General features: G+C 35.1%; 3 protein-coding genes across 3 annotated transcripts; all 3 read left to right on the top strand.

Annotated features, from left to right (window-relative positions):
* The first annotated feature begins 6,719 nt into the window (after positions 1-6,719).
* Positions 6,720-7,277, top strand: LOC143586707 (uncharacterized). Its single transcript, XM_077068188.1, has one exon. The coding sequence runs from the start codon at positions 6,720-6,722 to the stop codon at positions 7,275-7,277; it is 558 nt and encodes a 185-aa protein (XP_076924303.1).
* Positions 7,278-8,206: 929 nt separating this feature from the next.
* On the top strand, positions 8,207-8,803 carry LOC143586706 (uncharacterized). Its single transcript, XM_077068187.1, has one exon. The coding sequence runs from the start codon at positions 8,207-8,209 to the stop codon at positions 8,801-8,803; it is 597 nt and encodes a 198-aa protein (XP_076924302.1).
* Positions 8,804-11,278: 2,475 nt separating this feature from the next.
* On the top strand, positions 11,279-16,902 carry LOC143586705 (cullin-associated NEDD8-dissociated protein 1-like; the record flags this gene model as incomplete). Its single annotated transcript, XM_077068186.1, has 6 exons — positions 11,279-11,466; positions 11,839-11,883; positions 11,997-12,166; positions 12,492-12,702; positions 16,562-16,727; positions 16,850-16,902. Coding segments are annotated over exons 2-6 (636 nt in total), but the record flags the coding sequence as incomplete, so codon positions are not given.
* Between the last annotated feature and the right edge of the window lie 29 nt (positions 16,903-16,931).

The raw sequence follows: 16,931 nt of genomic DNA, 5'->3' as shown, positions 1-16,931 counted from the left end.
AAGCAAATCATCCCACCTATCACAATTATATAAGACACGCAGCACGCATCAGCCATATTAATTTATCTAGTGGGATACTAATAAAATGGGTTTTTGGTTTAAAACATATGACATCAATTTTGATTATAAGTATGGAGACCTTACGGTGTTGAACGATCGATCGATAGAACAAAAGGCGGTTACCATCTGTTCTTGATTACATTCGCAGCAACATACAAATCCAACTTTCAGTAACAAGAGAAATCTCTATCTTATCCGATAAATCAATCGCGTGTAACCGGCGAAATAGGTTTATCTTTGTTGTTTAAATTGTGTACCTGGATGATGAATTCGATAAGTATTCAAACCTGTGATCTTGATTTCAATCTTCATAAATAACCAGTAGCCTGGATTAATCTCTGAATCGTGTGAGAACTTTCAAATTACATTCACATCAACATACAAATCCAACTTTCAGTAACAAGAGAAATCTCTGTCTTATCCGATAAATCAATTGCTGGTAACCGACGAAATAGGTTTATCTGAAAGTTCTCACACTATTCAGAGATTAATCCAGGCTACTGGTTGTTTATGAAGATTGAAATCAAGATCACAAGTTTGAATACTTATCGAATTCATCATCCAGGTACACAATTTAAACAACAAAGATAAACCTATTTTATTTGATTTGGTCATTGATTTTCAATTTTCGGTTATGGTTATATGTTTGGTTCGATTGAATTTCGATGAAACCCTAAATTGCACATAGTGGATATAATTCTTATGGTTTAGTGGTTTGATTAAAATTGGTGATCTTTTTTTCAAGTTTCAAATTGACAAAGTGAAATTTTATATATTTTTGGAATTATGCTGTGAACTATTATTTGAAACCTTGCTACACAAGTTAGTATATTGCGATAAATATATAAAAATGGGTTTTTGATTTCTGATAATAACTACCAAATGGGATATACCTTAACCTTGTAATCCGAATTAAATGATATGTCACTTTTGGCATAGTTTTAAAGGTATGTTTCTAGAAGAAACAAAGGGATAACGATATAGTTTTCTTTTGGTGTCATGAGGCATTTTGACGAACAAGAAAATTGTGTCATATACTTCAGATTCATGACTTCGATCAGATCTCTACAAATAAGTGAATGATTCTTGTGTTTTATAAGAATCATGATTGAATGAGTATTAATATGATTCTGACAAATATTAAGAAATAATATATTTTTCTTGTTATTTGTATAGTTAAATTAAAACTAGATCTAAGTATTAATTATTTAGATGTGTGATATATAATATTATTGCAACAATCATGAAGAACACATTAGTGGAATCATAATGATAGTTTGTTATGACATATTGATAAACAGAAGGTCTTACTTTAGTGTCATGTTTCCATTGAATATTAGTATACACAGGAAGCTTTAATCCAGAACATGTGGATTTTACAAATATAGATAATCTAAAGGTAGTTTATAAGTATTACCTACAGATCACCATGTGGATATTAAGTATCCATGTAATTTGCTTGTATATGGAATTAATGATCCATGAAATTTTGAAATTCAAAGGCATATGAAAATATGGATGAGCATCTTGTTTTGATATGGTGATCGGAACTAAAAGTGGGAGTCACTTTTGGTCATGGTTTTAAAAGTGGTTCTCTCTTGAAAATAAAGTAGAAATGCGGTTCTTAAGGGTAATTTTTGGAAATAAATGGTTCTTTGACTTGGTTTGCACATGGATAAGGATTTGTTCATTGAATTGGATTTGAAAAATTATGTGATTTTATTATTTGGCTTACTTATATGAATAAATAAATATGTAAAGGCAATTGTTATTCAAATAATATTATTAATTAATAGCTGTTGGAATTTGTTTGGCCACTTATATATCACATAATTTTGAGGAAATTAAGTAAATTTTGATTCAAATAAATATATTTTATCTCGATGTGGCATGTTTGTTATTCTGATTCTGTTTTCATTATTCCAAGTACACCTAAATTCATGATTCTATGTTATGACATGCTAGCTTATTTAGACCATGTAAGTTTTAGAGAATCTATGATATTTCGTACTTTTGGTATAATTATGGGAGTTTTACGTAGTGGTATGCATGTTTTCACTCTACACATTCATTGGGAAATGAAAGTATGTGGTTGCTTTTATGCATAATGGATCAAGATTTAGCTATATGTATATATTGCATGCAAAAGATGAAGTCTTAGATAAATTCAAAATATTTAAGACTAAGGTGGAATAACCCGGATGAAACAAGTTTAATGGGGCAGTTCCAAGTGGATCAATATACTTGTATGCTCTACAAGGTACATTGACTAACTCTACGTTAAATATGAAAAACATTTAAGTTTTGTAGTTGTTTCAATTAGTTATTCGGAACATGTTATTTATTTGCAAAACACAAAATTTGGATTTTTGATTCAAAGAAATAAAAATATTATTATAAATATTTGTCCAAATGGTTCACATATTGGGATTGATGGGCCGTGACCTAAGTAACGATAAGCACATTAGAGGTATACGTGTCGGGAAAACCTGTTGGGTGTTAAATAAACGAAACCCGGATTTCAGGTTTGTTATTGGACTTAAAAAGTTCAATGGTTTCTAAATATAATTCGGTTTAGAATTATGTATCGTTTATTTCTGAATCATTTTATGTACATTATGAAATGCTTGCATGGAAGGTAGACTCGGGCGCTACGAGTCGCGTATGCAAGAATCTGAAATGGTTGAAGAATTTGAACTAGTTGAAGATGGATCTGTACTTAGGATGAGAAATGTAAAGTTAAACTTGTATTTACGTCTGTAAAACATTTGTTTTGGATAATCTGTTGTATGTTCTAAGGATGTGAAAGAGTCTCATGTCTGGGATTGTTTTAAGTATTTATATTGATGATGTTTCTAGATATTGTTTTATTTATTTATTTGTTGCATTTTAAAGATGAAGCTTTTGTGGCTTGATTAAGAATTTATATACTAATAGAGGTTGAAAGTATTATGATTAAGATGAATATCAAGAACAGGAATATCAAGAACAAGAATTTTGATGTCGATATATGTGAGATAAGAAAATGTCGTCATATATCCTAATCCCTGAGTGTTTGCTTTATTTCCAGTTTTTAGACCGATACACCAATCATAGTATCATACGGATATTTTAATTAATTTGTTTTATAGCTTAATGAAAGCCATATAAAAGCTTGATTAAATTATCAGCCATAAGTGCAAACAAAACAAATTATTAAAGACCACGTACAAAAGCTTGATCCATGCACATCTATTTTCATTAAAGGATCAATGTATCCTTGGTTCTGGAGTTAAAATTGAATTTTGGCTTAAATTGCTCTATAAGTCATGTGCTTCGATATATAAAAATGAATGTTAGTTTTTTGTGTTTGAAAAATGTGCTTTTGTGTCCACAATAATTTTGAATTATAAAGTATGTATATGTATGTATGATTTTGGAATAGGCTGTTACGATGCTAGTGGTTGCTTCATACTACACAAAGTGTATTTTTTTTTTGTGTACTATGATATGTGCATATATAAAAATGATGCAAGTTATGCACGTAAATTATTTATGTAATAGCTAGGATTATCAACAAAAGGTGCATTAAAATATTATGATTCAGTGTTTTGAGCCTACTTGTATAATACATTAAACCACGGTTACTTATACATCACAAACATGATGGTGTGGTTGAACGAAAAAAAACTTGAATAAAATGGTTAATTCCTTGTTATCTTGTAACTCGGGTTTGAGTGATTGATAAAACAAATAAAATATTGTCTTCTAAGATTGATATGCAGGATCTGGGGGAGGTTGATGTTATCCTAGGTATGATCATAAAAAGGAGTGACAATGGTATAACTATGACTCAATCTCATTATATTGAGAAAGTATTGAAGAAATTCAGTCAATTTGATTGTCCTCCAGTTAATACTCCTATAGATCCTAATATCAAACTTAGGTCTAATCAGGGTGATTCTATTTCTCGGCTAAGGTATTAAAAGAACCATGAATTATGGTTTGTGTTATTCAAGTTTTTCTTTCAGTTCTAGAAGTTTTAGAAGGGTATTCTGATGCAATATGTATATAACTAAGTGGATGTGTATGTTCTCTTGGGGAAGTTTTCATTTTTTAGGTAATTAAGGAATGAATTTGCATTGATTGACAACGGAATGTGGGTTTGTAGCATTTGTAGCAACTAATAAAAAGGGGCTAAATGGCTAGGAAACTGACATTATGAAATTACATTGTGGTTAAACTGATATCACCAAAATCTATCAGGTGTGATAGTGCTGACTTTGAGTATAGTTAGGTGTATAATGGAAATTCTAGACAGTTATATATTTATACATAGCATGATTCATCATGCATGGTGTGATATCTGAGTATAATTTGGCTGATGATCTAACTAAAGGGTTAGGAAGAGATCTCGTGAATAAATCAGCCATAGGGATGGGTTTAAAGTCCACATCAAATTTCTCATGTTAAGATACCCAATTCCCATCTAATATGATATTAGATGCTGAATTCAATGTGGAAAGCTTAACATCTAGAAATTGGAACACATTAGTAGCAACATCCCGATGTATGTGTTCGGACCGCGAGATAAAGGAGGTTGAAGTATAACTTCTTAATATTTTATTGAAAAATTGCAGTGCTGGTGCAAGATTAATGAACTACCTATAAGAATATGAAGTTTAGCCGCTTTAAGTAGCTTTGGACTTGAGCTTTGATATATTATTTGAAGGATTAGGACACATGCTAGTAAAATATTGTGTCAAGTGGAATTTGGATTTATAAACATATGTGTATATTATCTTCGAGTATTCACTATGAATAGAAAGGGTTCAATCCTTAGCGACACCCCGATATTCGAATATTTGGAATGTGTAATATACTAAGATGGAATTCAATCGTCACGGCATTTCATTTATGCATGCGTTTGAGTTTCTGTGAGGATAGTTAAGTTAGTCATGGATATCACTAAATTGGGGGAGGATTGTTGGTAATTTTAGTGTTATCAGCGTGTATTTTAGTATATTGGATTAACTTGTCGATCGAGCAAATAACATTAGACATTAAACGAGTTGGGTGATGCGGGAGTGCGGGCTCGATTTAGTTCTAAATGTTATTTGGGTTTTGTTATTGAAATAATAACTTGGGCCATATTAATTTATCTAGTGGGCTACTAATAAAATGGGTTTTTGGTTTAAAACCCATGACATCAATTTTGATTATAAGTATGGAGACCATACGGTGTTGAACAATCGATCGATAGAACAGAAGGCGGTTACCATATGTTCTTGATTACATTCACAGCAACATACAAATCCGACTTTCAGTAACAAGAGAAATCTCTGTCTTATCCGATAAATCATCGCGTGTAACTGGCAAAATAGGTTTATCTGAAAGTTCTCACACGATTAAGAGATTAATTCAGGCTACTGGTTATTTATGAAGATTGAAATCAAGGTCACATGTTTGAATACTTATCGAATTCATCATCCAGGTACACAATTTAAACAACATTTAATCCTTTAAAATTTCAACTAACATTAAATGGTCCATAAACATGATTATGATTATATTATATATAAAAAATAAGAAATATAAATATAAATATAAATTATGATGTCATCCGGGTCAAACAACGGTCCGCCCTCCTGGGTCTGAAAACATTGCTCGGGAACACGATAGTAACTTTTATGTTTTCCTTTCCATCTCTTTCTATTCTTTTATTAATTCCGTTGCCTTTATTTTCTTTTATATATTAAATTCGGGAACATAGCGTTTGTTCCACTCATCATTCGGGTAAGTTGTCTTCATGAAGAACGTTTAGACTACAGCCATTGGCATTCTCAAGATTGCAATCTTGAGATTTTGAGAATAAAAAAAAAAGAAAAAAAGGAGTAAAGGGTGTAATCTCGATCGGAATGGCAAACCAGATTGCAAACCCAATTTGTTTTTCTCATTCACACATGTCACATTTCCATTGGTTACTTTTTATTTTGATTTTTCCTTTTTAATTCATAACAATTATTTATATATATATTTTGGTTTTTGTTTTATAACTTATTATATTTGACTTTTTAAAAAAAATCTAAAAGCACAGTCTTACTTAGTTTTTTTTGTGAGCATTCCGGTATAAATTTCGTTACAAATGGAGTTTATTTAAAAAATCATATTTTTTATATAAAATTTTAACCATTATTGAATTATCTTATTTGAACCACTAGTTTTCTATTGGTTAGTAAGATTTTTTGGATAAGATTTATAATCTAAAAAATCAAACATTATCTGTTCACAAAATAAAATAAATATCTAAATTCGTATTTTAACCCTATAAATATTATAAGAACTTTCATATTCACTCACACCTTCCATCTCTATCTGATTTCATATTCCTACAATGAATCATCAATTTTCAAACTTTCACATGAATCTTGGAGATTCTGAAGATTATCTCAATACCCAATTCTACGAAAACTCTTAGCCTTTTTCAAATCCAACTCAAGTTCATGTCAATGAAAACACTTCACAACATACCTCAAAAATTTCAGAAACCCAACACCGAAAGTGGGATGTTGATGAAGATGTCGCTTTAATGTCATCCCGGTTTTTGGCTGGTGAAGATAAAGTTCAAGGTAAAAACAAAAAGAAAAAACATTTTTGGGAAGAAGTAAGGAAATTGTACGATGCAGCTCGAAAAAGAAAATCCAGAGAAGCTTGGTATAAGGAATGCAAATCAATTAAAAGGTCGTTTTAGCCGACTTAGCGAAAATGGGAGTAAATGGGTTGGTGCGTACAAGGCAGCATATCGTGCAAGAAGAAGTGGAATGAGCATGAAAGAAATTGAGAATAATGCTCATAAAATTTACGAGCAAGATGGGGGAAAGTTTAACGACACTGTCGTTTTTAATGAAGTTATGTGTAAGCACCCTAGGTGGGATCTACAAATTAACCATGATGCAACACGTTCCCGTCCTGAATGTGAAGTGGGTGATGAAGAAAGCGTTGAAAGCACAAAAAGAACAAGGACTACCGAAGAAGGGGACTATGTCAATTCCAACCCAGACACACCAACTAGTGGTGGTTCAACAATTCAGCGTCCAACAGGTAGAGATGCAGCCAAAAGAAAAGCAAAAGGAAAAGGTAAGGTTTCTGAGGAGTTTACTGAACAGCTTCGTGTATTGAACCTTACTAGAAATGATGAAATTGAACTCATGAAAAAAAGACTCGAGTTTGAAAAATAAAAGGAAGAAAGGAAGCAAGAGCAAATAGAAAAGAAGCGGGAGGAAATGGAAGGGAAGCGGGAGGAAATGCAACGTATGCAGTTGACAGCACTGTTGCAAAAGCCGTTGTTATCGCTTGAAGAAGAAATGATGAAGCGTCATCTGATGAGGAAGCTCTATGGATTCGTCTAATTAAATCCGGTCACCGTGTGTTTTAATTTTAGTTGGTTTGTTATGCATTTGTAATATATTTGGTTTTTATGTATGTGTGTTTTACTTTATGCATGTAATGCATATGTACTATATATCCAACATTATCTTCGTTTGACTGGATGTTTAGTTTTTTGTATATATAAGATAATCTAGCATTATCAACTACATATTCAACATTATCTTTGTTGCCACATGTCACGGTTTTACTCATTGCTTGGATTTTGTTTAGATAAAATAATCTGGCATTATCAATTACATATCCAACATTATATTCGTTGCCACGTGTCAACATTTTACTCATTGCTTGGATTTTGTTTAGATAAAATAATCTGCCAATATCAACTACGTATCCAACATTATCTTCATTGCCACGTGTCACTGTTTTACTCATTGCTTGGATTTTGTTTAGATAACATAATCTGGCGTTATCAACTAGATATCCAAACATTATCTTTGTTTCCACGTGTCACCATGTTACCGGATGCTTAGATTTTGTTTAGATAAATAATCTACCAAGATCAGGTTAATATTATTCTATATAAATGAGAGTATAACATTAATAGAGTATTATCCAATAATAACTCTTCCTTTCTTAAGTATTTGGAAAATATCTCTCAATGATTACCCATCGGAGAGTTCCGATTCATCTAACTCAAATGAATTTGATGAATGGGAAGCTAGGGTTGCTGAGAAAAATCGGCAACTTGATTAACATAATTACAGAATTTATTATAAGCATGCCAAATATGATCATAGGAGATCATCCTCCTAGATCAAGAAGAAGGTATTGTGATCGTGAACACGAGCATGGGGAGGAACGTTTGATGAAAGACTACTTTGTTGACAGCCCAACATATGGTGAAGACACATTTCAGCGTAGATTTCGAATGCGCAAACCATTATTCCTCCGTATAGTGGCCGCTGTTACCGCAAATGATGTATATTTTCAACAAAGATGTGATGCTACCGGAAGAAAAGGCCTTTCAAACTTGCAGAAATGTACCGGCGCTATGCGAGTGTTGGCTTACGGGACATCAACAGATGCACAAGATGAATATTTGAGAATAAGTGACACTGTAACAAGGGATTCTCTTCTAAAGTTCATTGAAGGTGTCATTTCATGTTTTGGTCAAGAATACCTTAGAAGGCCCAATGAAGATGATTTAAGAAGATTACTTCATGTCGGGAAAGAACGCGGATTTCCAGGTATAATTGGTAGCATTGACTGCATGCATTGGGAATGGAAAAACTGTCCCACTGCTTGGGCTGGGCAATACGCAGGTCGAAGCGGTAAACCAACAATCATATTGATTAATATGTTAATTGTTGGTTAAAATTGATTTAGGGCAATTGATAATCGTTGAAAAACGAACTAAATGCATACATTAATAACCTGAGAAGGAAGCGGATTAAAGGTTAATGGCACCTTAGGGTTACGGCTCAAACTTGATATCGAATATGATATTAACGAACTTGTATGTTATAATTAGGTTAGGGTTCTGATTTGCGCTGGTTTAAGAAGTGTGTATGCACGATTAGTTGAATTATAAACGCGTTTATATAGGGTTTTAGGGACGAGGCCAGCTGCGGTTCGTGTTAGGAATGTTAGATGTCAATTGGTCGTATATTTCTACAATTAAACTGTCGGTTAAACACGTTTTTTGGTCAACAATTGATATGGCAAGATCAATTTCATTTGTTATGCCCAAAATTGAGGTCCAAGTAATGGGGGGGGGGGGGTCTTAGGCCAATGGAAGAGAGGGAGGAAGAAGAGGGAAAGAAATTATGATATTATTTGCAATCTGGTTCTTATTCTATGGCGGTGGGTGCAAAAGTGGTTAATAGATAGTTTAGGGTCGTTTTCGCATATTAATCATAGATATATATAAAAGAATAGATATTATACATAAATAAAGATTAAAACTTAAACAAAATGAGATTTTAGTAATAACTTTCCGAATACGAACCCGGGTATGTATTGGGTCGGGTCACGATTACAAAACGAAAAAAAAAACAAAACAAAATGTTACAGTTCCTAAGTTTTTTTAAGGAGGGAAACAAAAAAAGGAATTAATTTGGAATGAAATCTGACTCTAATGTCAATATTCCAAATCGGAAAGAATTAAAGAGAAAGAAAAGTGGAAACAAGATTAATCAAACTCAAATTACAAAAATACCCCCCATCCTATTAATTATAGGTCTTCGCTGCTTTTTTAATTGTAACCAAATTGCCACCTACTTCGAAGCGTCAAGCACATCACCCACCAATACCATATGCAAATCCTTTCTTGTGACCATTACTTCAATGAGTTTATGATTACCGATCAAAGCATGACTCTTTTTTTCTTTTTCTTTTTATTTTTTGGTCACTAAGTTGAGACTTTCAAACAATATGCGTCGATGACTAACATATATGTTGCTTTCGATTCAACTCAGGTTATTATATATATGATATTATTTGGAGATAAGTATTAGTATCATCATTATACAATATGTACTAGAAATGATTTAATTAGGATATGGTTTATTTAAATTATAATTTGAATTTTTAATACAATTTTTGGCTCGTCTATAATATTGGAGCATATCTTAATTTGCATCATTTTTTTGTGTGTGTTATGGCTCATAAACCAACCATAGTAGAAATTATAATTTTGCTGTGAAAGTTTGTATGTTTTCGGATGCAAGATTGGAAAACAGATGAGAGGTTGTTTAAGAATACAAAGATCACCTTGAAGCTCATAGTATAAATGAATACTTATAAGAAACAAGGGTATAGCTGTAAAATTGCGAGTCTTCCTTCCAACTCAAGAACACATGAAAGCTTTAATTTATTTTCTTTTCCTTTAAACTCGGGAACAATGTTTTGAAACCCCGCCCAGACCGTCCGGTCGGACCGGGACCCACTGCTCTTATCGGTTCGGTTTGCGTAGTTGACCCGTTTTCTAAAAACCCGGCCGGCTCTGACAGGTTGGGGTCGGACCGGACCCGGTGAACCGCCGGGTGAACCTGTAAACGCATATTTTTTCTCTTTTTAATTATAGAAAATCAAAATCTATGAAAACTCAAACCCTAACTCGTGTCTTCATCCCCGCCTGGTTATCATCGTCACTTACAGATCTATGAACTGAGAACAACATGGAAGAAAAAGAAGTTGAAGAGAAGATGAAAAGCTTTAATAATGTCAAATCTATGGTTATTATTATCATAAGCGATGGTAAACAATGGCGGATGTAAGCGGCGCTAGTTCTTTTTAGGGTTTAAGAAGTATAAGAGAATATGACGGCTGTGTGTTAATTGTAATCTCATTTCATTTTAGGGTTGGGGTTTTGAGATAAAGTCAGTGTAGAGGTAAAGGAAGAGATGAGGCAGAAGCTTGAAATGTTTTATTTATTTCATTAAGAGATAATATTAATATACTTTTTAGTCCATTTAGTTTCTCTATTTTACATGTTTAATCCTTTAAAATTTCAACTAACATTAAATGGTCCATAAACATGATTATGATTATATTATATATAAAAAATATGAAATATAAATATACATATAAATTATGATGTCATCCGGGTCAAACAACGGTCCGCCCTCCCGGGTCTGAAAACATTGCTCGGGAACACGATCGTAACTTTTATGTTTTCCTTTCCATCTCTTTCTTTTCTTTTATTAATTCCCTTGCCTTTCTTTTCTTTTATATATTAAACTCCGAATATTTGACAGTCCGATTATTATATTTATTTCGTGGTCTTAGTAACCAGAGCTCGATTTGTTTCGCTAGGTGTAATTAGGCCTTGACACGTGAGGAAAAGTATTTGGTTTGGTGCACGGGGTTTATGCAACACCTGGCTATTCATTCAATCGTGAAAAGCAGCAGCAGAAACTCCTCCGATCGAACCACACCGCCTGTTCAACTACCACTCACCTCCGCCGTCGGACTACTCCGCCACCGACCTTCCTTCTTCTAATCTCTATTCTATACGAACTGAGGTTGTACGCTAATGTTAATTGCTATAGTAATGAAATTGTAACTAGGTTTTTGTAAATTATATCTAATCTAGGTCATTTGATTTAACTTTATTTCTTTATCTATTAGATGAAACTACAATGTGTTGTGTTTACTTTTAGGGCTAGGTTTCTGTTTCTCTTATAACTGTGCTGCTTTCACACTCACATATTATTGCATTACAAGTTATATTGAAGTTCAAATGAATGATGAATCACTACTCTTTTTAATATATTGCTACAAAGCAGTATCAAAAAGACGGAATCTCCACTTATGTTTTTTTAGTCTCCACTTGCACACTGTAACATCTTTATTCTCCCTTGACGTATGCATATACTTTCTATCTCAGGTATCTACAAGTTTTTTTAGGAAAGACTCATGGCAAATTCATCCATATCTGGTATTCTGGAGAAGGTAAGTAGCTATGGACTTTTTCTTTTTCTTCTTTCGTATTAATAAACTTTAGTTTTGTTGCATTGTCTATCTTTGAAAGATGTTTTAACACATTTTGATGTTTAAATGTGCAGATGATAGGGAAGGATAAAGATTACAGATATATGGCAACTTCTGACTTATTAAATGAGTTAAACAAAGAGGGCTTTAAACTTGACACTGATCTTGAGACGAGATTGTCCAATATTGTTCTACAACAACTTGATGATGCAGCTGGTGACGTCTCTGGATTGGCTGTTAAATGGTTTGACTTGTTTCCTGCCACCCTCTTTAGTTATTATGTAACACTAGTTACTTTAAATAAATCAATTATTCTTTTTGTTTCGCTGCCTGCTCTAGTGTACTTTCTGCTTCACCAACTATTCCTAGGTCCTATCTTGTGGATATTACGCCTTCATGTGTATAGACATGCATGTATAAATGCATTCACCCACTACATGTGTATACTTACACACGCACACATATATCCATACATACATGCACATACAAGCGCACAAAGACATATCCATCCGTCCATACATAATAGGGCTTTTCTGCTAGTGTTAACAACTTTTTAACTTGTTTTCTAGTCTTGCTCCACTAGTGAAGAAAGTCCATGAGGAACGGGTATTGGAGATGACTGATAAGCTATGTGATAAACTGCTTAATGGGAAGGATAAGCATCGCGACACTGCAAGCATAGCTCTGAAGACAATTTTTTCTGAAGTTCCTGCCTCATCTGTTACGCAAGCAGTTCTTGTTTCTGTTTCTCCGAAGTTGATAGGAGGAATAAAAAGTCCTGTGAGTTACTGAAGAATTACATTTTCAACTTATACTTAAATTCTCACATAAAGTAGTTGGGTAGTATAGTTAGTAAGACATATATGCGGGTTATCTACCTGTCATAATGCATGACTGTATTGTCAATTAGTTGTTGAGTATACTACATTGTATGTGCCATATGTCTTGGGTTCATTTCCCCTTATGTTACAACAATTGAGATACGTGTTAGGATTAAACGCACACACGAAACCGAACACGACACGAAAGCAATAAACGAACACGAGGATTTAACGTGGTTCGGTCTAAATTGACCTACGTCCACGGGTGGCAACTAGGTATATCTTTATTGAGTGACCTATATTACAAGTACATAATGTTGTTTATATAGAGACTGAACTAGGGTTAGTAAATTATTATGCAAGAAATCTAAACCGGGCCGGGCTTGGGCCCGACCGCCCACACCCGTCTCCTCTTTTGACTTCATATAATAAACCGGGCCAACAAGGCCTACGAACCCAACAATCTCCCACTCGGAGGCCTTGAGTACTCTCGTCTGCACTCCTGATTGTACTTCTGTAATCTGAACATTAAACTTCTTCTAGTTGCCACCGCCTTCTCATCAATTAACCTGAAGGCCCGTTGAAGCTCCCCGGAGCTCCAACACGTCAGTCACGGCTAAAACTGCCCTTGACCCGTTCTCTGTCCCTACCGGCTCCCACTGTAACGAACTACCGGATCCTGAGATAACCTGAGAACAAACACTCTCCATATTCAGCAAGTAATTCATTGGAGAGACTTTTACAGCTGGAATACTGGTTTTCTTAATCCACTGTCGACCTGGAACTGTAACTGAAACACGACCTGTGCTCCCACTGTCACGATGTCCCCCAACTGATTTAACCTTCCTAGCTCGTTCATCCTGAATCTTCACTTTGGCTCTGGGTTTGTTACTTGCAAAACGAACCTTCTTCTGCCCACGAGATTCTGTGAACCGGATTTTGTCTTTCACCAAAACTGGATCCACTCCTTTCGATGACATGCCGACCATATACAATGAACCAATTTTCTTTCCACGAGCAACAACGAGATTCCCTTTGACTACTTTCCACTGCCCATTCCCGAACTTAACATCGTGCCCTTGGTCATCCAACTGCCCAACTGAAATCAAACGTTTCTTCAAACTTGGAATAACCCTCACGTCTTTCAAAGTCCAAGAAGTACCGGCTGAAGTTATCAAATCAACGTCTCCCATACCCGTAACCTCTAAAATATCATCATTCGCTAGTCGAACCTTTCCAAAATCCCCAAATTTAAGATTCTTCATCGTTTCACTACAGTGAGTGGCATGAAACGATGCACCAGAATCCATCACCCAAGCATCAACGCTACTCTCAACACTACAAACCAAAGCCTCATCACTACTGACCCCGTCATCTGTGTCGTCTTCTGTAACGTTCACCTCTTTCTTACCATTCGGACACTGATTCCTGAAGTGTCCTTTCTCTTTAACAACCCCAACATTCAATATCCTTACGAGTCTTAGACTGACTCCTCTTCCTGCTCCCCACTGCCTCGCTGTTTTCCCCTACCTCTACCTTCTGTGACTAGCATATTGCCTGATGATTCACCTGAACTTCTGCGTCTTGAATCTTCTCCCAGAATCAGATCTCGAATCCCATCGAAAGTAATATTTGTAGACGAACTACAAACTGCAGTCATTGTTTGCGACCAACTGTCGGGCAAAGAGGATAATAACAAGAGGCCTTGAACTTCATCATCAAACTTAATGTCAACTGACACTAAGCGGACAAGATCGAATTAAGATTATTGATATGAGTTGTAACTGACCCACCCTCTTTCATTCTTGTTGTCACTAGCTCTCGGATAAGATAGACTTTATTCGCTGCCGAAGGCTTCTCATACATGTTGGATAGTGCGTCCATCATACACGGCCTGTGGTTTCTTTCATGACGTTAAACGCCACATCTTCCGACAATGACAATGTAATACAAGCCCTAGCTTTCTTGTCTAACTTCTTCCAATCTGCTTCTGACAACTTTTCTGGTTTTTCATCCTCAAACACTACATCAAGTCTTTCTGACAAAGTAGTGCCTCAATCTGTATCTTCCACCAACCGAACTTCTGTCCGTCAAACTTCTGTATCGAACCTTTCCGTCTTCTGCCATGACAATGACTAAAACGAAAAACTAGATAAAACACAGACAAACACGCAATGGCACGAGCCTGAACTTAACGACTGTTCTATTGAACTCTGTTAAACAATCAACCTATTTATACGCAGCGGAATATTTAACTGAAAATCAGAAACTGAAATTTAAACTGAAACGATAAAACCTGTCAGCGCGGTTGACACTGGTTCACTGCTTCTTTAATGCTTCTTCTGACTTGACAACTGTTCTTCAACAAAAATAGGATCTTGATTTGTTGTCTTAACTCGTTCTTGCTTAACCAAAAAATGTGTTTCTATTGGTCAAAATGCAAAACGAAAAAAAAAATAAAAATAAAATAATCTTATTTCTCTTTGGTCTTCTGCACGAATAACAAGGAAGAAAAGGAAGTAATCTTTCACTTTTCCATGAATGTCATGGCTCACAAGTCCCTAGAAAATAATAGCATATCTTTTCACTATTTTCTTCGCGAACAGCACCCAGGACCAAATAAATCGAAACCCACTGCCTTCCCCGTCAGATCTAATCGTATCTGCTAAGTGGCGGCGAACTGCGGTTGATAGCGGCGGAACGCGGTGGTGATGCGTTGCTCGACTGAACCCTAGTCGTGATCGTCGGGCTGGGTTTAGCAGCGGCGAAACAGCGGCGACGGCGTATACCCTAACGACAATCGGAAAACCGTAGCAGCGGCGGAACCCTAGCGCAGTAGGGTGGCGGCGACTCGGCTGGTTCAACGTGTTCTTCGTGTGATCCGAACCTAAGCTCTGATACCACTTGTTAGGATTAAACGCACACACGAAACCGAACACGACACGAAAGCAATAAACGAACACGAGGATTAACGTGGTTCGGTCTAAACTGACCTACGTCCACGGGTGGCAACTAGGTATATCTTTATTGAGTGACCTATATTACAAGTACATAATGTTGTTTATATAGAGACTGAACTAGGGTTAGTAAATTATTATGCAAGAAATCTAAACCGGGCCGGGCTTGGGCCCGACCGCCCACACCCGTCTCCTCTTTTGACTTCATATAATAAACCGGGCCAACAAGGCCTACGAACCAACAATACGTGACTCAGTAAGTAGATGAAAAATAAATCTATGGTCTGCAAATGACATATTAGGTTGAAAACTTGAAAATGGAGAATGCAGAAACTTAATTGCCTTAAATAGCGTAATTTTCTGTCATGAGTTTTAATTTTATTTTGTTGTTTGGTTCTATCATTCTGGTATTTGGTATTGGTTTTTGTTTACTACTGTAATATTAAAATCAGTTATATAAAAAAAAATGTTTCTTTAAAGGAATAAGGCTTTCATGCATGTGCTAATGTATTGAGAACTGTCATAAGCACTGCTACTTTCGAGATCAGTCTTAGTCGGCTGCTATCTTTGTACATTTCTCATGATTCTATAGTCTTGTTCATTATTTGAACTTTTTAATTTGTATTTACTTTTGGTTAGGATTTTTTTGTTCCCTTTTTCATGTCCACCTTTGTCCACAGTTTTCTTGTCAAACAATAGTGCTTGTGAGAAAGGCAAGTTTGTAATAACATTACACTAGTGTGTATAAATGCATGGGATAATCTCTCTTTTTGTTATCATTGGAATGGGTACAAAAATATTTGTTACATGGATGCTGCATTCTTCAAACTTTTTGAGAAACATATTCTTTTGTTTTCACAGACTACGAAGACCGACATAAAATGTGAATGCCTGGATATCTTATGTGACATTTTGCATAAGTTTGGAAATCTGATGACATCAGATCATGAATTGCTGTTAGGTGCGCTGTTGCCTCAGTTACATTCTAATCAAGCCAGTGTTAGAAAGAAAACTGTATCATGCATTGGTAAGTATAGGCAGCTTTATACCATAATGATATTTACATCCTAGTGTAGCCGTATAAGTATTTGTCTTAGGAGTGTCATAGACTCATAGGGTATAATTTAACTAAATCTCTTTGCATTGCAGCTTCCCTTGCCTCAAGTCTGTCAGATGACCTGTTAGCAAAAGGCACAACTGAAGTTTGTTCGTGCTTTACAGAACAAGGGAA

Source organism: Bidens hawaiensis, unplaced genomic scaffold (genome assembly GCF_021521415.1).
Source record: "Bidens hawaiensis isolate Kalapana, Puna unplaced genomic scaffold, B.hawaiensis_p1.1 tig00034773_1, whole genome shotgun sequence".
NCBI lineage: Eukaryota > Viridiplantae > Streptophyta > Magnoliopsida > Asterales > Asteraceae > Bidens > Bidens hawaiensis.
The sequence above is the reverse complement of the archived record's forward strand: the minus strand, read 5'-3'. Positions and strand labels throughout refer to the sequence as shown.

What these genes read in the sequence shown, in the direction of transcription:
- LOC143586707 (XM_077068188.1), top strand. Translation starts at nt 6,720, where the DNA reads ATGCAGCTCGAAAAAGAAAATCCAGAGAAGCTTGGTATAAGGAATGCA.
- LOC143586706 (XM_077068187.1), top strand. Translation starts at nt 8,207, where the DNA reads ATGCCAAATATGATCATAGGAGATCATCCTCCTAGATCAAGAAGAAGG.